The sequence below is a fragment of the Triturus cristatus genome, chromosome 4_1 (assembly GCF_964204655.1).
Source record: "Triturus cristatus chromosome 4_1, aTriCri1.1, whole genome shotgun sequence".
Lineage (NCBI taxonomy): Eukaryota > Metazoa > Chordata > Amphibia > Caudata > Salamandridae > Triturus > Triturus cristatus.
The window spans coordinates 811,477,458-811,499,815 of record NC_140585.1 but is presented as its reverse complement, the minus strand read 5'-3'; the positions used below and the strand labels follow the sequence as shown (position 1 = coordinate 811,499,815).

The window sequence follows — 22,358 nt, the reverse complement described above, 5'->3', positions numbered from 1 at the left end:
CGATATCAGTGTCTCAACTTTCTGCTTAGCACAATATGTTCTCCCAGATACTGACATTCTTTTCCTTGATCGTGGTTATGATCCATCACCTGATATTGAAATTAGCCCCAGTGTTTGGAAATTTCCAGGATCTTCTCTTTTAACATTTGGACTATGAGTACATTTGTCCCTCCTTAGTATTCTGGTACTTTATCTGTTTCCGGCGATTTCTCCAAAATGTCTTTCAGCGCCTGTGCTCATCATCTCTCCTAGCTTCTGGAGAACCACATTATGTCATTGATCTGCTTGTGCTGGTTTGTAAACATTGACATAGATTAGCTGTTGACCCCAACCGTACTGATTCTTTCTCATTTCATTGGTAATTGTAGTGTTGGACTTAGACTTAAAAAAGAACACAAAGTATTCAGTGAGCAGTAATGCTACCCGTGTTACTGTTCATTGCCTCATCTCCGCTGTCAACAAGAGGCGTCTCGCCCACTCCTTTAATTGTTTCCTTTCATGCCTATGTGAAATCTTACTTTGTTTCCCATTAACTCCCCGCAGTTAGCTCCTTGTCTCTTGTTCTACTGCCATTTGAACGCGTCAGAACCACATAGCCGTGGAATGTTTCTCTTTGTGCATTCTTCCTTTTAAATTTATGCAATACAATACCTTTATTGGTTAACTCCTTTCTTTACCTGAGGACACGTTCACAGTGTATCCTTATGTTTTATAACTCACTCTATTTTAGTGTATTTTATGTTGCATGGTAATTTGATTGTGTTCTTCAAAACAATGTTTCCATCGTTTGCTAGCATTCTTTAAGAGCTTCATCCCATGGGCCAGTCCGATGCTAGCTGTGGGAGCGTGGAAAGACTTCTCTCAAGTTTTGGAATTGAGCTAGTTGGTAGAGAAAAGTCACATTTATTGTGTGGTAGGGTGCCATTAATGTGGCTTCTTCCTTTATCTCATGCACCAGCACTTGCGGCCCCTGAAAAGCAGCATGGGTACATCACTGTGGATGGTGATTTCTGAAGAAATCGAAGAAATCGTAACACTCTGGTGGCGTCACTCTGAACTAAGTCCCTTTTTGTGACGTTCAGGCTAGATACTATCAAGAATCCAGGTGTGCAAATTCATATTACATAGTATTGGTGTAAGTCATTACTGCGCCATTTGGCGGTATGATTGACACATCAGAACAACAAGATTGGGTGCCTGTGAAGGGGCAGTGCTACGGTGGCATGTATAGTCACCTAACTCTTTTCCCTCCTGGTCACTTGTTCTTGTACCGACGGGTAGCTAATTCGAATGGAAAATCATGTACTATAAGCTCAATTTGTAGACTTCATCCAAATTACATAGATCTACAACCTGCCATAATTCAGAACCTTAATGCACATCTGAATTGAGGATTTCATTTGTCCAAATTGCTGTTCATCAGGTTGTGCTTTGCTTGAAACACGAGGATCAATAGATGTTTCACTTTTTAATTTATACTCTCTTGACTCTCCACGTCACTTAGGTCAAGTGCTTTCAGTCTTGAATTTATGTACTGCCATTCAATTTTATGGTGGTTATTTATTCTCAGTAAATTAATGATTAGCCTTTTAGGCATGGTTTGATCAGCTCTTTCCATATAAAAACTCACACCAACAGACCCTGAAAATTAAGTGTGTGGCATTAAATGACCCCCTTATACCAATTAATCAAGTATCTATGGATTTGGCACTATAAACACACAGTAGCATCTTTGTTCAGCTTGTATGTCTGTATATAGTAATTACTGCATTCCATAAGAATAAGGATCCACTTGGACACATCATCTTTCTGCAGACAAGTAGCATGCACTTTCTTCTCTTTGTCCAGCTGCTGTGTTTTAACATTGCTCTTGTCTTGCAGTGGAAATGCAGACAAACTGTCATCTATTTGGAACACAGTACTTACTGGTTCAAAAATCCATAATTCTGCCACAGTTCCAGATCCTGTATTGATTTTTTTTCTGGATGCAGTAAAAACATATTCTCAAGTATTCAGGGCCCCTCTGATAGGTGCAGTTCAACATTAGATGGTTTTCCCAAGGATTATACTATTGGGTGATATTTCAGGGATGTTTCCTTGTCTCCACACATTCTGGAATCACTATGGCCTGCTCAGGTTAAGCCCAAGCCTTCTCTACTAGGTGATCTATTCTCGATTTCATTTAACTACCATGGTTGTTTCTATCATGAACATTTTACTTCATTTATTAGCTCGACAGCCACCCTAGAAATAACTTTCCTAGTTTTGCTTGTGGCAAAAAAAAGTAATCGCAGGTTTAGTTGTTTTCTGCATCATGGCACGTGGTCGATTCTGAGCACAGTACAATCTAGCTCAGAGCCTGTTTTCTGAAGGGTTGAATGGGCCAACGAACTGGAAGATGCCATTCAGATGGTGGTGGTCTATAGAGAGATTGTTTCATGGGGTGTGCTAATGTTACTGGTCAGTGAATTATTATTTTAAAATAATAGTTAGGCCGTCCATGGAAGGTAACACTACTTTGAGAAAGCAGTTAGGCACATTGCACACATCTATCTAAAATTGCATTGCCAAAACTCACATAACATTCTACAGATGTGCATATTTACCTATGCTCTTTTTATAATTTATCGCGGAATGTGATTACAGCACTACAATGTGTTACATTGGTAATGTTTCAAAACATACAAGTAATATTATACACCAGTCCTTACAAATTCCCACAAATGATGTTACCATGTTAATTAATTTATCGGACTGCTCTTGTAGGCAGAGAAGAGCGCCCTTGGTGTTCTAGACGAGCACAGGAGGTTCCCGCCTCTCTGTTAAGCTGTAACATTAGCTTGTGCCCACACAAACATGAAACCTGAAAGCAATGCCTCACCTCTGATGAAGCCCACTTTACGGAACACAAACTGTGTCCATTGCAGAAGTGATCAGCTGAATGTGGGAGACTACATTAAGTCTGTGAATGGGATCAACCTGACTAAATTCCGCCATGACGAGATTATCAGCCTGCTGAAGAACGTCGGGGAGAGAGTCGTTCTTGAAGTGGAGTACGAGCTCCCGCCAGTCTGTGAGTATCATTTTATCTGCTTCTAAAATTTAATTTTCCTCTTGTTCTCTTCTACTAATAATGTGATTGATCGACTTGTGTACATTTTCCTTAAGTCCTTGATGAATCTTTCTCAAGGGTGGAAATCTGGTGAGCTTGCAGTATCCTCACAGAATTATAAATCCATACTATGATCTCAATGTGTTTGCAATGTTCTAACCTTTAGAAACCCTAATAGGTTCTTGGTTTGGCCTCTTCCGTGATGAATAGAGGCACTTATTAAATTTCATCAAATGGCCTCATTTCAGTGCTATTCAAAAGTTTCACACTAAATTCCCTAACCTTTCGCTTGCCTCTCGGCATAATTTTTTTCCCAAGTTCCACCTTGCCATAGCATTACTGAAAAATGTCTAAATGTAGGTCCTAACATCATACTGTTTGTTATGCTACAACTATATTTGACTTCCATTGATTTGCCTATCTTTGTATTCTCAACTTTTCAGCTTCTTAACCATATTGACTTACTTTCAACCAATGAGCATGCCCGTCCGACGACCTCTTCTATTGTTCTTGTAATGCTATTGTGTGAATGTCTTATCGCTGTTAGACCATATAAAGATGTCATAATATCCGTAACTTGTGTGACTGTAGATACTCATGCTCTATATACTCCTTTCATTTAAGGTTGGGCTCTGACGTGTGCAAGTTTTTTTTCTTCAAAGAAGTATTTTGGGTCATGATGTGTAATGTGACTTCTCCCGCACTGGTCAATGCGCATGGGAACCACCTCCATCTTCGATTGGTTTTTGCATAGTGGGTGACTGCAGGTAGCATATTGTACAATGGCAACTAATAATAAAGAAGAGATCTGCAGTCAAAACAAGTTTCCATGGAGGAGAGTGGGCGCATGTGAATCTACAGCACTACACACAGATGTTTGCAGAGTAAGTGACATTTTCCATTCACATGATGTGTGACTGTAAATACACATGCTCTGCATAGACTCTAATACAGTACCTTCTGAAAGTGGTTGCTAGCGTGTGGATGTTACAGATGTCTGGGACAAAGTCCTCATGACTGTCTGGATAGCGATAGACTGCTAATGGGCAAATATGTCCATACAGTATTGCTTGGTAAAGGTGTGAGGTGTTGACCAGGTGGCCGCTTTGCAGATGTCAGCTAGATTGATGTTACAAAAGAAAGCCTTGGTTACCCCTTTCTTACATCCTGGGGGGCACAGGTAGTAGTTTCTTAGCTTTGTGTTAGCAGGTTTAGATGCACTTGGCGATCCATCTTACTATACCTGCTTTAGAAATGGGCAGTCTTGATGAGGCTTTACAAAGAGCTGGTCAGGGTTCCAAAAGGGCTAGGTCCTGTTGATGTAGTGCATTAGAGCTATTTTAACATCTCACATGTATGGGGCTATTTCTACTACTGAATCTGGTTTGTGGAAAGAAGACTGTGATCTCTATGGTTTGGATAAGGTGGAAAGGTGATGCCACCTTAGTAAGAAATTTAGTGTTGGGTTGGAGAACAGCCTTATCTTTGTGAACCTGAATGAAAGGTTCTTGTAGGGTGAGTGCTTGCATTTCACTAATGTATCTGATGGAAGTAGTGGCAACCTTTTAGGAAATTAACTATAGGGAGCATGAGTGTAAAGGTTAGAAATGTGACTCCATGAGCAATGTGAGGACATTATTAAGCTTCTAAACAGGGACAGGCGATATTCTGGGAGGTATGGCTCTCTTAGGACCCTGCATGGAATCCTTGATTACTTGAAACCTAAATAAAGATGAATGGTCTCTATTTTGCATGAAAGCTGCAGTGGCAGCCAGGTGTAGGCATATTTATGTGTAGATGAGGCTTGACTTCTGCAAATGTAAAAGATTGCAGATAACACCCTGGATGCTAGGCTTTAAGGGCTCCAGGTCTTTGGAAATGCAGTAGTGAACAAACTTTTACCACTTTGAGGGCTAGCAGGCCTGTGAAGTGGTCCTACGCTTTTCCCATAGGATGATCATGCATTCTTGGGGGAAGTTCAGATAACCAAAACCTAGGACATCAGCTGCCAGATAACCAGGTTGAGGTGTGATGATTTGGTCTTGTATCTGTGTGAAAAGGTCCGGCCTGAGGGGGATCTTTTGTTGCTCACAGCACATCTTGTGACTGAAAAGGCTTGTTTGAAGAAAAACAACTTGCAAACGTCTGAGCCCAACAGTAGATGGCAGGAATATGCAGAGCATGTGAATCTACAGCACTACACATCATTAACAGATGCTTAGAGGGTAAATGATATTTTTCCTCTCAATCTTTGCTGTTTGGATTCTGCATGCCAGAAGCAGAACTCATGCAAAGGCCCCATTTTGCTTCTAGAATCATTCTTTTATTTACTGTTTTCCATAGTGTGATTATTACCATTTGCAGTAAAACAGAAAGCAGCACTTTGTGTATGAGTGGCAAGCAGTCATGCATACTTCATTGTTTGAACTTGTTTACATAGCTTTTCAACAAAAAATGGAAGAATTAGCATAATTTGCAAAGTACCATATCAGTCTTTATTCATACTCTAGATAACTGGAGATCTAGAATGTTGTCTTCTTTGCCATCTTAAGGCGTGTAGGTTGGAAAGGGGATTGTAAGGAGGAAAGCAGGGTTTGGGTAATAGGGTGAAGTCAGAATCATCTTGACTACTTGCACTTTCAAAAAATTAGTATTAGACTTCACAGCCTTAATGTGGTCTTCCCCCCCCCCCCCCCCCAACGTTTTGCCTGCCTTCCTTCAATTTTTGTGTATTCTTTTTTGCTGACTTTCGGACTCTGCACACTTTCCCACTGCTATTCAGTGCTAAAGTGCTTGTGCTCTCTCCCCTAAACGTGGTATTATTGGCTTATACCCAATGAGCGTATTTAATTTTCTTATAAGTCCCTAGTAAAGTGCACTACCTATGCCCAGGCCCTGTAAATTAAATGCAACTAGTGGGCCTGCAGCACTGATTGTGCCACCCACATTTGTAGTCCCTAAAGCATGTCTCAGGCCTGCCGCTGCAGTGCCTGTGTATGTGCAGGTTACTTCCACTTTGACTTGGCATTTAAAACTACTTGCCAAGCCTTAAACCCCCCCTTTTATTACATATAAGTAGGGTTCCCGGTTTTATGGTATTTATTTTTTCGCCATTTCCGTCTGTATTTATCCATATTTATTTTTTGCTATTTTTTTCTGTATTTATCCACATTTATTTGTATTTTCTGTATAAATGAAGCCACAATGGGTATTTTTCCACATCTATTTACCCGATAAATGTTTACCCGCATTTGAATGTCCAAAAGGTTTCAGCAGTACACAGTGCAATAGCGTTATCTGAAAACATGTGCTTAGTAGAATAGCAAAAATAACTGTAGATCTTCACTTAATTGAGCTTAATTAGGAAATCTACTGTCTTTTTTTTCATCTCCCCTACCTCTCAATCTGTACACCTACTGACCTGGCCCTCATTATTGACAGAACAAAATCATCCAAATAAGGCCTATTTTCTGTATTTTTCTGTATTTTAAAAATAAATACAGACAGGAAAAAAAATACTTTTCCGTCTGTATTTATCTGTAAAAATCAGTAAAAATGGAAAACTGGGAGCGCTACATATAAACCCATGGTAACCCAAAGAGAAGGGCGCTATGTAAGTGAAAGGCAGGGCATGTACTTCTGTGTTTTACATGTCCTGGTAGTGCCAATCAGCAAAATTTATTTTTCACTTCTGAGATGCCTACTCCTCTCATGAGCTAGAATTGGGAATTCCTTAAAATAAATTTAAGCTGTAATTCTTCATTAGAAAGGTGTACCTTTTTCATGTTTCCTATCTTTGAAATGGTAATGATATAGCCTCTTTACTGGTAAGGTCGAATTTAACATTACTATTTTAGAAATACCACTTAAAGAAAGTGGACATTTCTCTGCTTGTACTGCTCTGTGTGCCTTACAGCCTGTTTCTAATACACGTCTGGGCTAGGTGACAGACCCTTTTGCGCATTCCTTGTAGACAGCCACATGAAAGGGCTGGGTGTGATTTAGCATCCATCTGCATTTGTCTGCACTTCCTGGACAGATGAGAGGAAGGGCCTCACCCCATACAAAGGACTAATAACCCCCCCACTGGTAGTCTGGAGTGCGGGCTGGGATTGAAAGGGCTACTGGTGCACTTCAAAACCTCTCTTTGAATTTTCCCTCATATCAAAGGCCCATTTGGGTATAAGTATTTGGTCTCTAACCCCATCAAATCAGACACTTCTGGACCTACACTGAATCTCTGTCAGAAGAACTGTGGTGTCACTCAAAAGACTCAACTGGGCTGTTTTTCTGGAAGAACTGCGGTTGTGTGTTGTCCTGTGGCCTGCTGCTTTCTAACTTTGCTGGAAGGAGAGCTCCAAGTGCGTGCTAGCTTGCCTCTTGTTTCTGAAGTCTCAGGGACTCAAAAGAGTTCCTGCAGTTCTGCTGCTGAATTTCTGCCAAATTCGACACCAAGCAGCGCAGAGCCCCGCAAAGCCTCGTCACACAGCTGACAGCTCTTGGAACCAACACCAGAAGACGCGAAGCCTCGCAAAGCCTTGCCGCACATCCTCTCGGAACTGACGCCAGATGAAGCAAAGCCTCGCCGCTCTGACTGCGCCCCAGGATCCAAGGTACTGTGTTCAGTGGATCCAAGTGGGTTCCTGTAGCTGGCCCGGTCTCCATCGTGGTCGGCCTGAACTTTGGATTTGCACTGACCACTCTCGACCTGAAGTAACCTTTTCAGTGCTACCTGTTTTTAAGTGCATTATTTCATTTATTTCTTCAACATTCAAATGCTCGACTTCTACATGATGGATTCTGATTGTTTTGGACTTGTTTTACCCAGATAAATATTCTCTATTTTTCTAAATTGTTGTGGATATTTTTTGTGGTTTATTTATTGTGTTGTTGTATGAGTTATTGCACAAATACTTCACACTATGCCTTCTAAGTTATGGCTGCCTGCTCCGTGCCAAGCTACCATGAGGTGAGCACATGATAATTTAGGATTGTGTTGTGACTTACCCTGACTAGGATTGTGGTCCTTACTTTGGCAGGGTGCATCGCTCTGCCAACTAGAGACCCGATGTCTAACAATTAGGGTCTTCAGTTGCTCTCAGAGAATTAAGGAGGTTTGATGGGCAGAAGTCAAGGGAAGGTTGTTCTGTTTTGGGCACAACATAGCAGAAAGCCTAGAGCGTACTTTTGGCTCTTGTTAAAAGTGGATATCGCAGAATAACTGTGTTATTTTTGTGTCATGTAATGGTATGGTAGGGTTTGAGGGTTAGGACGTGGGTTGCTTCAAACATTTCTAGATGTTAAATGCCAAGGTTACTTACGCGTTTGCCTCAGTTACCATTATTTCTTCTGTTTTCAGACATCTTTACAAGGGAGCAGCCTGCAGGACACGATAATTTTCCTATTTTTTTATCCCCCAATTTAGCCCTTTTTGGCTATTTTTTTATGTCTTTGGTGTATTATTTTCTTTATTGTGTTGCAATAGGTATTGCCCTGTATTTAGTCACTGGGCACGCAACACACGTTCGACCTGCGGTCTTTAAGTTTTGCTGTGTGCTTTCCTAGTTCTAATTAAATCATGTTTTCACTGATGATGTTTCTGATTAACTTTGCTTGTACACAACAATAATGTCCTTCTGCTCTACATGTTTGGTTCTGTACCTCTCTATTCTGCTCCGAAGTCCTTGTTCGATCCTTTTTGCAATGTGTAGAAGGTAACGGAAATGCACCTTTTAAAAAATAGGTCCTGTTTGTTTTGATCTACAATATGATTGGACTATTGAAATACCAAAATAGATTGACTCATCTGCCCATTTCACAAGATCTCTACAAACAACCAAACCCTTGCAGTCAAGGCTTCTATTTCATGATCAAAATTAAATAGCTCCCTGTGAATTGTCATAGTGAATTTCTCCATATTGTGCATCAGCCCGTTCATGCGCATCCTTTCCACATTTCCTTTAATTAGATTATAATCTGCTGCCCCTCGTTCACTCTGATCTCCCCCTTTCCTTGTGTATCTTTTCAGAGTTGTTCATTTTGTTTACTGATCTGTTTAATTGAATCACTCTCGTTATGCTTCCACAATGCACCTTTGCCCTCTCATTCTTTATTCTTAATATATGTTTGCTTAATATCCTCTAATGTCCTTCTCATCTAATTTCCAAGCCTTTCATCCACCATGAAATTTATTGTCAATTCTGCCACAATTGCTGTCCTGTATATTGTCCTTTCAATAGACGTCGTGTCGCTGTTTGTAGGCTATCTCCAATGTACGGCAAATGTGCTATGCAACTGGTGTGTGAATAAATGATATGAAAAAATATGATCAAAAGAGAAAACAGTAATGGTAATGCGATGGGGGAGAACACTGCTATTCTCCATGCTGTGGGCACAATGCTGGCACCCTCTATTTGCATCATTGTCTTTTTTTTTAGAGCTCTATACTCAAATACTTTTTGAGGACAAAGACAATGTGTTGATTTGATTTGAACTGGAGCCTGAAGTTGTGACTCATTTGTTTGCCATGTTTTTAATTTTCTTTTCCGTGCCTACCACTGTTCAGGTTGTTTACTAAGCCCTGCATGGTGTGCCTTTTGAATCACTCGGTCTGTCACGAATGTCAGAAATGGGGTTATTAAATTGGGAGTGGGCACCATGCCCAACGCAATAAACTCCCTCTGGTTAGGTCAAAACTCAGTTCTGAGAGAATCTCTCCTCAACCTCTGGTGACTATGAAACAAGCAGCAAGCAATCCCCAGGCAAATGTGTACTATGTTCAACCAGTGCCAATAATTGTAAAGAAAAGAACACAACACAGTAAAATTCCTAAACCAATTTAGAAAAGGTAATGAACAAAAACACAACAAGATCATCGAAACAGGTTAAGGGTAAAAGGATATATGAAGTTTTAACATCCTGTGGCTTCTAGCTCCTCAGGGCAGGCTCCTGGTACCAGGTCTTTCTCCAGTCAGGTCTACCGCAGGGTCCAGTCCCCTTTAGTCTGCTGAGCCTTCTAGAGTAAGGAGCTTTGTTTTTCTGCTTTTTGTGTCTCTGAAGTAGGTAATCAGGAGGACAACCACGTAATACTTGGAAAGCAGTTCCAGTCCCTAAGTGGCAGCACTATTCAGGAGTCCTTGTACGAGTCCTCTTCTTCCAGCAGGAGGCAGGATTTTTTAGTCAGCAGGGTCTTCTTCTTTACATGGAGCCTTCTTCTCAGATCCAGGAATATTCTGAGCAGGTCATAGTTAAGGTGCCAGATGTATCCTGTACACTAGACAGTGTCTCGGCAAAATCTGCCACCAATCTTAACTAGTTACTCCCAGTGCCCCACCTCATTTTGCAGCACTTGCTCTTTGTCTGAGTGTAATATTACCCAGGATCCCCTGTTGGAACATGGCAGGATCCAGCTGCCACCAGGCAGGGGTTGACTTCAGGTGTGTGGCCACTTTCCTACCTGACAGGGTCAAAACTGTTTTTGCCTCTTACTGTGGTTGAGGATGAACAGGACAAGCCCTCCTTGGCATCTCCAATTCAAAAGAGGTAATGAAAAAGCTGCCCTTTGTTCTGCCAACTGTTTCAGCCCACTCCCAGATTGCTAATCCCTGCTAAGTGGTTAGCACTTGACATTCATTGGCCTTTCTTGTGCCTAGAGGCAAGCTATTGTCCTGCTGCCATTTGTTTTGTCTGCTGCTCCTGTCCACTCTCAGATAGCTAATCGCTGATAAGTGGTCAGGAGTTAACACTAAGGTGCATGTTCACTACTGATTAGCGACATCCCTAGCAGTGGCCAAACTGCATTCTTCACCATTGGAGACAACCCACTGTTCTGACATGCAATGAGTGGCTGGTTGAGCTGCGTAGGGTGGCTGGCCATGAACGGGTCACCAACAGGATCTATGATAAATTGTACACCTTTGACAGCATCTGGTGTGATTTCTTAGCATCAGATGCCATGTCCTGATGAGGCCTTTTTTGCCAGGCCTCGTCACACATACCCTTTCGCCTGATGCATCTTCATGCATTCTCATGCTCTTGGGGAATCTGGGCTGAGCCATCTCCCTTCTATGCCTGCCTGGAGCGTCTTACTCGACCCCACCCAGACAGGTGCCGGGATCGATGCGCATTACAGGCCCATCGGCCATCCTATTCCTTTGGACCTGTTGCCCATCCCCCTACCTGTCTGACCCCTTGCATCTTGTTCTGCCTATTGTGGCCCTCACTTCTTTAACAGGGGGCTACTCTTAGGCTCTCTGATTTCATTCTGGAACATTGATGGTTCTTTCATGCTGCTGTCCATTATACTTTACAAGTGATGTTATTCCCTTCTTTTTTTCCCTCTTCACCCCCCTTTTTGTGGTTGAAAACTTTAATACTCAAAGATTGCAAAAAAAGGAGTCAACACCCATTAGCCTTTTGCCACTAGAAGCTTCCACTAACTTTATTTTCACCATGACATTCTGGAATCTACTGGGGAAGAATGGAGGCATGTAGCGACCAGAGCATCAGTGTGATCCCAGGATCATTATAAAGTGCAAACTCCTGGAGCAGTCTGTGAGCAGCCTGAGCCTGTGTTCAGATAACATGCCCCATTGTCCACTGTTGAAATCTCTCAATATGGTGTCATGCGTCTGAATGTCTTGATGCATGCATCGCTGGTGAAGTGGTGCTAGTGGTATTGAGTTGCCAAGTCTAGCTGGCTAGAGAAATACCTTCCTGTTGCTAAAAAAGAAAAGCTTCTGGTGTTGCTCTTCCGGTCGATGCAGAAGCATTTGTCCAGGTCTAATCCAAAAATCATTTCCCTTTCGTAGCAGAATTCTTGGGTTTGCACAGGCATTTTTTAACAGTTTCTGCCCAAGTTCTTTTTAACACTAACCCTCTTCCTATTTGATCCATAACAAGTAATTCACTTTTGATAGAACGCTCCTAATGATAAACTCCAACTCTCTGTTCAGGGTTGCAAAAGGGTGGCCATCCTTCTGTTGGATGGTGTTGAAAGATGCAAGATCCCCCCAGGGCAATGACTTTGCCACCAGACTCAAATTATTAATTTTGTTGCAGGTTGCACCAGCGGACCTGTGAGGAACTACCTGGTCCAGCTCGGTTTGGAGCAGCAGTGCTTAGACTGATTCTCTTCTGTAAAATGATTTTTTTGTGCAATACTAAATTCCACTTATGTCTGCATAGAAGCCCTTTTAGCAGGTGATAGAAGAAGGGGTGGGGAGCGGGTTATGAATCCATAAGCATTTACTGTCTGTAAGTCGTTTCTAAAGTGAGGAGGCAATCTGTAAGAGCAGGTTGGACCTTTCAGTCATGGAGAGTAAACTCTTATTCTGGGGGGGAAATGGTGAATGGCCTCTTTGGCATTAATCAGTATACCCTCTGATCCTACACCAAGATTCTCTTGAGGGAGGGGAGGAGCCAAGATGGCGACCGGAGCAGACGCTTGAGCGCCCGGCTCCGCCGGCCCTTGGCCTCGGACTATCATCCTGATTCCTATCCTCGACGATTTTCGAGGTGCAACGTGCACGACGACGCGCTGACCGCGCCGCCGCTTTCCCGGAGTCTGAGCCCGCCCGGATGCCGGAGCTCTTGGTGCCTTTGTTCTCCGCGCTGGACCCCTGCTCCATTGTGGCCTTGGCCGGCCCCCTGGAAGCGCCGCAGTCACTGGACCCCCGGCGCAAATCTGAGCCCCGCGGCCCCGATCCCGCCTCACACCACGGACTGTCGTCAGACGAGCCGGGGGAGAGACGCCCGGACACCTCCCTCACCTTTCAACTGACGGGCTGGAGCTATAGGGTAAGCCCCGGTGTGGCGGGTCTCCTGCCCCGCTCTGTGGCCCGCGCTGTGGAAGGCTGCAGACCCCCTTCTTCTATTGCCTAGTCGGCTGCAAAGAGAGTCCGAGGGAGGGGAAGCGACTGTTGGCTTTTACCTGTTGCGGCGCAGACCTGCGGGGAATTGCCTCCTTGTTACGACCCCCCCCCCCTGGCCACTGTACCGTTCAGCGGTAAAACATGGCGTTGATTGCCTGCTCGCTGCTGGGGGGTGATGCCCCGGTCTCGCCCGTTGCCCGCTTCGCCCTCCCTCTACCAGACTCCAGCTCCACAGTGCCGTCCCGGATTGCTGCCGATGTGGGGGCGCAGCTTCCGCTGACATGCGGCTCCGTTCTGGCTGCCCTGCGGGACTTTCGTCTGCAATTGTGTGTTGGCTTGCAAACGCTGAGTGAGCGGATCGACTCCATACTGTCGGCTGCGGGTCGTGAGCGCCCCGTTTGTTCTCAACAAGACGTGGGTCTGCCAGTGCTTCTGTCCTCTTGCGGGGACGCAACGACTGGGTATAATCGTGCTACACTGGTGTCTGCATCTGGCCTTCCCGGCACCCAGGATCAATCGATCTCCTGCTCAATTGTAGACACTTTGTTTCCCCGTTCATTGCCGCCTGCTTTGTTGTTGCCTGCCTCACCGCGCCCGCAAGAGTATCCAGCTGAGCGACACCTGACGTCCTCGAGGAACCGTTCACGGTGGCCTACGGCTTCTTTTATGTGGAACTCCTGTACGTTACAGGCCAGGTCTGGATTTTATATGGTGCACAAGGGGACCTTAATAGATGATCGGCGGCCATTTTGTGACTCTACTTCTCCATCTTCTCCCAAGCGGCCATATTGTCTTTGTCTGCACGGGCTGCGGGGCCTTCATGTGGGGGCTAGTCTAATCTTACGCCCGCGATCGGGCCAGGGCTAGATTGATTTCTATCACCATGGTTTCACGGATGGGCTGGCCTGGGACTGGAACTGTCTGCATATGTTGTGCGCACTCGTCGCGATTTGTCTGCCTTCATTATATTGTTGTGACACGTTATCTTCACACGACCGCCTTCGGGCGTAGTGGGTTCTCAGTGTGTGGAGACGTAGTTGGCCGGTGGTTTCGGGCGCTCCGAGGTTACGTGGGCTCCTCCCCGCTTTCTTCTTTGTTTTCTTATTTTCTTTCCTTTATTCTTACTTTCTCTCTTGTCTATATTTCGGGTTCATTGGGCGACAGGCACTATGCTGGGGGGGGGGGGCAGGCCGTAGCCTCCGCATTGGTGTAGGGTGGGGGGGTAATTTACTGTTTCTTTTTAGTTCTATGGGCCTTTTTCTTCTATGTCTCTGCGCTGTCCTTGTTTCCGATTCCGGGTCCGGGTGTGGGTGGATTGAGTGGGGGCGGCTTTGGAGGGGTGCGTATTTACTCATGTGACTATCCTGTTATATAACTGCATCGCCTCACTGTCTGAGATTTTCTATGGCCGTTTTTAATGATGCTGCTGCTCTCCTGTGTGATGAAGCCATCTTGCGGACTCGAATCTCCTTGGTTCTATCCTCTACTGACTTTTTTCTCGATAAAATTATTTTGAAAACCTTAAAATTAACCTCCACTTCTCCTTCCCCTGGTGTCAAGGATCTCTCCAGTGTATAACTCCTGACTCGTTGCTAATCTTGACCATTGATGCACAGGGGATGTAATGTTTGTCTCAGTGCTTAACTGTTTTGTGGCCGGCCTGATGGTTGTAGGCCCGTATTTGTTCTTTTAATATGCACAAATAAAGGTTTTTCAAAAAAAAAAAAAAAAAAAAAAAAAGATTCTCTTGAGGAATTATTTGCACTTCTTTTGTTTAGTGTGGGGGGTTGCCATGCAATCTCATATTGCGCTTTAAGCCTGCGGAGCTCATCCCTTGATGCCCATCACCATCCCTCCTTTTTCAGTCCTCTGGTGCTCAACAATCATCAACTTCTTTTTAAGTCCTGTCTACTCTTGACTGTCAACCCACCCAACTTGGGACCACCGACTGCTCCGATCATCCTATTTGGCAGGCTTTTATTCCTCTTTATCCCTTTTGCTGAGTCCAATCATTTGCTCACCAGAGCTCCTTGCAAACTCATGACAACCTATATTTGAAAAGTTCCTTTCCTATGTCGTTATAGGTACTGAGTTGAGTAATGCACCCTCTTGTTGACATTCAATGGTTCTCGCAAAAACTGCATGAATGTGAATTTGTCTACCAAGGTATGTGTTTTGGGACTCTATTCCCATCGCATCTGGTATTCCACCATTAACCTCGCTTGTTACAGTCCCAGGCTCTATGTCCTCTAGTGCTTTATCTTCCATTAAATCCTTTTTCCTATACACCCCTTTCCTGCTCTAAGTCCTCCGGCTCTTGCCCTGTAGGATATGCTTCTGCAAGATGACTCCACCGACCTTGTCTCAACACCCTTCGAATCATGCCTGGCTATTGTGCTTACTTGATGGCTTGCTTTAATTCCATCCCACTGCCATCATGTACCTGGGTTGTTCCCTGACTATCCCCATATGGGTTTGGCCCCATGAGCCACTGCTATTTTGTATGTGAATGAAGAAAAAGGAAGAATAATGAACACCTTTGGAAGAGTCTTTGTTGTATGGTCTGATGTATTTGTCAACTTCCCCCTCCAAGGCGAAATCAAATAGTTATTTCATAATCCTGCTGCCTTATTCCTGCTCAATTGTAAAAATAAATTGTCAGCAGTCTTGTCCTTGGTCTGTCTGTATTGATGTTCTTTTGACTGCCTCCTGAACAAGGGATGGGAGGAGGGGCATACTTGTCTTATGGGTTGGGTACTTGCAGTATTATTTCCACCTGAACACCTGCGTTGCAACGTTGACTTATTACTCCTACTACTACTGGCTGTGTCTTCTCAAGAGGAGGCATGATCTGCCATAGGTGGTCCATAAAATTTGCTCTTGGCTATCAACTCTAGTTTGGGTGCAGCAGAGCTGGCCATGTGCCGAGCGGCCTGGTGGGTTGCAGATCCCAGCAAACCTGATCACGTTGTAAGTAGCATAGTGTAAAGGTAAGTTGCAGATGCAGGGCCTGTCACCACTTTTAATACTGCCCTTTATGCAAGCCATGAGAATGTGATGACATAAACTAATATTTTTTAAATGGAACAAAATTGTAATTCATACTGGAGCATGAAAGATAATGCTGACCAGTTGGCTACACATTGTTTGAATTTTAGATACCAGGAAAGTTGAGATATTCCACTATACCACATGCTAGAATTTGTGGTATTTCGTTAATACATTGGTCACGAGGGTTATAAGCTTCAAGGAGGGGCTGCACCCATCATACTATAAGGAAAGCAAAGAGGTTATAATGCTGCAAAGCATTAATTACCTCTTCCTTTACTCCTTACAGCTAAATAACACTTTTGTCGAGTTAGCACACCCCCACTCATACAATGCCTGGTGATATTGAAAGCATGCACCAGGGAGACTGAACTCTAACCACCCACAAACACCTGCAACAAGGTTCACTGCCCTCTGTTCAGGCCACAACCAAACACGATGAAAAGTGTTCTGTAGGAGCCACACAAATATTTATCATGAGCCAAAGCAGCCAAGATCCACATAGGGCAGGTGCTTGCCTCTGATCGGTACTCAATATATTGTGGATAAAAGGTTTGTGGCCTAGCTCTGTAGGTTTTGCTGAAACACTACCCAAGGTTGATAAGACAAAATATTAGTTGTTTGCGTGCAGGAGAGTTAAGAATGCCCTATACATGGCAGGATCAACATGTAGCTGTATGCTTCGAACACTACTGATTCAATGACCGACGATAATTGTCCTTGAATAACACCGTTTGTTGTCTATTGTGCTGGGCATGGCCTGACTGGACACCAACATCCTCCTTGGCCAAAATGTTCAAACCATAGGACCATGACTAGAATCAGGTCGTGTGGGTTTCACGGCTGGAATTGCAGTCGATCAGTCCCGTAGCCTGCAGCCTACCCGGAAATTGCCAGAATAACAAAATGGCCGATCCGGCCCTGGTGCTGAGGACCTGCCAGACTGAACAATGCCAATGTTCCTTGCAGGTTCATGCGTGTCGTCATCCTCATATCTTTCCTCCCTCCTTCAATATTTCTAATGCTGCACCCAAAGGCAATCCTCTCTTTCACCCCTGCAATAAATAAAATGATAAGCTGCTTATCGCACAGGGTAACAGAGCAACACAGGGAAAGACAAAAGGCATGCATTAAAGCCAGACCCGGCAGCATAATGTGATGGAGAGGTGAGATTTAGTGTGGTGCTGGCAGTGTGGCTGGCCATGAGCCACTCCATGTAGACTTGCACAGCAGGGAGTGGGAATAAGAGGCAGCTGGGAGTGATCGCGGGTCACTTTAACCCACCTAGACATGTAACTATGGAGGAACAAGGGTCACTTGTTCCAAAATGAGAGCTGAGCCCCAATTTGAAAAGTAGGCGAGACATTTGGTTAGCATTGCTGTCTGTGCAGAGAGGAGGATGGGAATCATGACTGTGGACCACTTATCCCAACAAGAATACATTGTTAGTGAGAGTTCAGCACCAGTCTCCACACCCGGATAAAGGAATGCAAGGATATCGAGGGCAGTGCTACAGTGACGTCAAAGGAAGATGGTGGAAGTGCCTGACACCAGGACAGAGCAGAGGGGGCAGTCGTACAGTCTGTAGGGTGCACCTGGCCAAAGTCAGCTATTCAAGCTCCGGTATTCAGTCTGTCGGTTTCTGAACGGATATGGAGGTTAATCTTTGGGCTGAGATGGGAATTCTCTGTTGACTTTAAAATAATTCTTGCAAAAAAAATCCTTTACACACCGTTTCCAAATAAATGTGTTTAAAATATCCCCCGTGTACTTTCTAGCCTAGCAAAGGGATGGGCGTCACATGTTTGGACCATACATTATTGTCTGTCATGCATGCATTCGTATTTTGGGAAATTTCTTGCAACATATTATCGTATTGGACAGTATTCACTAATGATTTTTCTGTGAGTAGGTATATGTTACTACTGACTCACTACTGAATTTCGAGAACTAAATGACAAATACTCACGAGAAAAAGGTTTGTGAACTAAGCACAGTTATAGTGATAATTAGGCTGATTCTGAAATGTTTTTGCACACATATGATTTACTCCTGTGTGCAAAAAGCCATTTCTGAGCGTGAGCCACATTATGATTTGCAGAATCAGGAATGATGTGCTTGAATTCTTGCAAACAGGATTTGCTAGTACTGATAGTCTGTGAAGGTGGTGTCATTTCCACAATCACAAATCCTGGTGTAGGGCAGGGGCGTATGGGCATTCCTGTGCTACTTCACCTCAAAAAGTGGGCGAGCACCCACAAACTCGTTCACGGATGCTTACCCTGATGGTATGCACCATGGATTAGTGGGCTAGTTCGCCATCCTGGAAACACACAGTTTTAGTTCCGGCAAGGTGTGTTTATGTAGTGGGAATCGGGAGGTTACACCCCCAAAATGAATGGTGATGTAGATAGATAAAGGCACTTACCCACACAGATTAATGTGTTCTCCTTTGACAAACAAAAAAAGTTAGCTTTGCAAGTGGTTTGTTTGCGTTCAGTTCACGCACACAGTATTTACACATGTTACAATTCTGCACATTTCCACAAATCTTCACGTATTTCTGTACCCAATATATTCTATCACTCTAGCAGTCTCCCTTGAGTTCTCCCGAAGCTGTGTGAGAGTTCCAAAAAGTCATGCATTTGCTCTAATAACGTTTCATTATATTTACGTGAATAAAATTGCTTTTGGCAAAAAGTACATTTTCTTAGGTTCCACCGCAAAATCAATATTGTTGGATGGTCGAAGTCCATTTAAGCTATTCATAACTTTAGAAATATTATGACAAGTCAAGTTTAGTTTTCAAAGAAATTACGTCTTTATTGCTAGCACAAGCACACTAATTATGTTAATTTAAGAATTTACCATCTGCTGCGTGCTAAAGCGACGTATTTAATTAACGTTCTTGAACTAAAATATAATGTTAATTTAATTGTACGATTAGGTAGGCTATTTGTGGAGTTTTAAGGTAAGAAGCGTTTGTGTGTCACGCGTGAGGTTGAGTGCTCCATAGTGTCTCCGTGGACGTGTGTGGTGCCCTTGTGCGTGGAGTAAAGCACAGCCATGAAGGCGTCTCGCGGAAGCATCCGAGGGGACCGTCTTTCAGAGCTCGCATGCCATCATCTCGCGGGAAAGCTCCCTCTGGCTGTTGAGCAGGGGGCAACAATTGATTTGTCATCTGCTTCTCGGCAGCTGTTCTGCGGGGACACTGGCTGCACTGATTGTTAGCTCTGACTCAGTGCTGCAGACAAGCTTAGTTTGCTGTTGATGTGGAACAACCCACGCATCATTTGAGAGAATGGTTATTGGAAGATAACAAGGTTTGGCGACGAGCCTGTGACAAATGTGGTGATTTGTGTAAACCTCTCAAACATCTTTCATGCCGTCATTTTTCTGATATTAAGTAGTGTTTTCTGCACAGATTTTCTCTTATAATGTTTACTTAGAAACTGCAAGAGATCTGCACACTTGGAGCGTGTGGACAATGAATTGGAATGGGCGCCTTTCCGTAAAGGGATGTCAGATTGGACTTGAGATGCAGATGACTGTAGATGGATATAGCTGGGGCTTAGATCCCACCTTACAGTGTGTTCCCATAGTGCAATTCATTCCCCTGGAATTCCTTTAGTAAAAGTGGTCTCCTAAGCCGATCCAATGCTAGACTGGTTATAGCTGGTATTCAGAAGCACGCAAAGTTCTCCTCCCCAGGTGAAGGTGGTGACGGGGTGCGTGGAGTGCCCCCTGCTCATGGACAGGATCATAAATAATTTCCTGCAACTAGGAATCCTCATCGGACCATCTTCCAATCATTTTGTCGTTTTTTATAGTTTTTTTTCATGTTTTTGACTCATATCCTTCTACTTTTTCTTGTCCCCATTTCATTAGCAGTTCTAATGGGGGTTAGGGAGATGGCATCGAGGGAAGATGCTTCTGAAGCAGGTGGACAGATTGGTGCGCCACATTGCTGGCCATGTGCTAAGAACTAAGGTGGAGGGTGACGGTACAATATGCAAACAGGTTTTAAGTGCAAATTAGCCCCTACCTTACATGATGCAAAAAAAATTGGACTAGTATGTTGGCATATTAATACTGCTCCCCTAAAAAAGCTAAATGATTTGTTAAGAGAAATAGAAAATGTGTCACTTGGCAAGAAAAGTACTTAATTAAGTATTAAAATCTTGAATTAATGAGTTATTGAACAGCTCAAAAGAAGTACTCCTGTTTCTGAATACACATCATAATGTTAACAGCCTTTTACATCTAGATGGATAGTTTTGAGCACATACGAACATGATTCCACAGCTCTGCATACTTTGTGAAGCGAGTTCGCATACGTCATTTCCCAGCTCATCATGTTAAGCGCATGTCTTCCTGCTGTGTGTAATTGATGTAATATGCTCCTCTCCATTAGGGGACCTTCCTCATTCCAATGCTTTGCATACTGAGGGTGGTAGGGAAGAGTGGCCAGACACTGACTATTGACAACATTCTGTTAATAATCTCACGAGCTCCGGATCACCGCTATCCTGCTCCTCTCTTGCCATATCAAAAGAACGCAAACTCCCCTAACATAAACATTAGAAAGAGTCAATCATCCACTCATGGCAGGCATCGAGAAGAAGAAAATTGCTCTTTTATTTGCATTTAGTTGCGACCCAGAGTATTGCGTGAGGTCCTGTATTTGCTTCTTGAAGCTGCTCAGAAGACTGAACATGAATATCTGAAAACATTGGCTGTCTATTGCAGAATATCTTCTTCTTGGAACTATGCATCTCAAAAGCCACCCACAAGGAGTCATTTTTACTGCCTTCAGAGTGATTTGTTTATGCAGTGTCAAGAATCTCTCATTGTGCCACACAAATAGATGCTGCCTACGTTCAGACTATATGATGCACTGGTACGGGGAAAATGAGTGAAACTTATCCAAGCGCCCACATCCCCAAGTTTCTCATCTGGAAAACATGTATTCATATGGCTCAATGGCCTTACTTTTCTTTCAACAGCACATTTGGATGGTAATTCATATTTAATTATTTTCTCATATCTGTCAACCCACCACAAGATTCCATGACTCAGAGTTGAGGTACTTCTCTGATGAGAGAGGTCCCACCGGTAATCAGACCCCCACTGGAAATGATGAGAAACCTTAGCACACACTATTATTTCATGAGGTTATTTGTTATATCGTTTGTATATAGCATTGGTAGTGAGGTCTCTTCTGGAGTACAAACTCAGTTCCATACACCAAGTGTTCAGAAGCATGATGCCTGATGGGAGACAGTCCTGAGATGTACTTATATGTGCATGATATAAATGCATATGAGAAGACGCTCGGGTCATGGCTGTCTACACACCACAGCAAACACAGTGCATTCTTCAATGGCCATCTACTCGAGGAAGCAATGCTGAGGGATCAGACTTCAAAATGCATTTTAATGAAAGTCTAGTGGATTTGCAGTAATCTATTTTTTTGTGTTCCATTTTTGTGGGTACCAACAGCCGATCACTCCTTACCTGGCCTCTCCAGGGGTGACTGTCCAACACAGCTCTAGGACACTTGAGTTAGCTACCCATGAAAGAATATGTTGGTGCCTCATGGGTACCCCAACCGTAGGTGAGTGGGTATCACCTGGATCTAGAGACGTCTGTAGCTGAGTTTACTGGCACAGACTGGGCGTATAACCTGCAGGGTGGGCTGGCATGCTTGGATCAGGTAGAACATAGGGGAGGAGCTGGATGCAAATGAAGGTGATAAGGAAGGAGTACATCCTTTTTAGCCTTTCTACCTTGTGTCTGAGGCTGGGTCAGTTGACGGTCCTACACTCTTCTTTCTTTCCATGACCTTTTTTCAGGACAATGCTAATTATCTGGGGACGCTTTTAACGAAGTCTCCCTGTGCAGTAAAGAATTGCATCTGGCAAATGGCACAAGCTGGTCAGCACTGATTTCCTCTTGATAGGACTCATAGGGAGACATACTTACTAAATGTTGGCACAACTATTCTATTTTGTTTTACTTTGTTCCGTCAGAATCGTACATTCTTTGGGTAAAGATGAACTGAATGCTGCAGGGTCTTTGGCCTGTAGCCCGAGGAATATCATATCACTGCCGCTCATCGTTTCCTTTTTTAGGATCAGCCGAGTTACTTGAATGGGACTGGTGTCACCTGTAAATGTTTTCATTATACTGCCCTGCTGCATCCGAAATGTTTGGAATTGCTGTATTCCTTAATTTCACTCATTTTGATTTACACATACCCGTGAACGAAAACTCCATTGAAAGCTCGAAGGAAATCTCGCTAGCAGAGGAGACGGACATTATTA

General features: G+C 43.7%; 1 protein-coding gene across 21 annotated transcripts in view; it reads left to right on the top strand.

Annotated features, from left to right (window-relative positions):
• GRIP1 (glutamate receptor interacting protein 1) overlaps positions 1–22,358 on the top strand; it is a 1,150,044-nt gene that overhangs the window by 852,959 nt on the left and 274,727 nt on the right. For 18 of the 21 annotated variants that reach the window (XM_085653460.1, XM_085653454.1, XM_085653453.1 and 15 more), the window contains exon 4: positions 2,928–3,073. The exons of the other annotated variants lie outside the window; for them this stretch is intronic. In XM_085653460.1, coding sequence (XP_085509586.1) covers positions 2,928–3,073 — 146 coding nt within the window. The remainder of the gene's footprint in view (positions 1–2,927; positions 3,074–22,358) is intronic. 21 annotated transcript variants of the gene reach the window in all.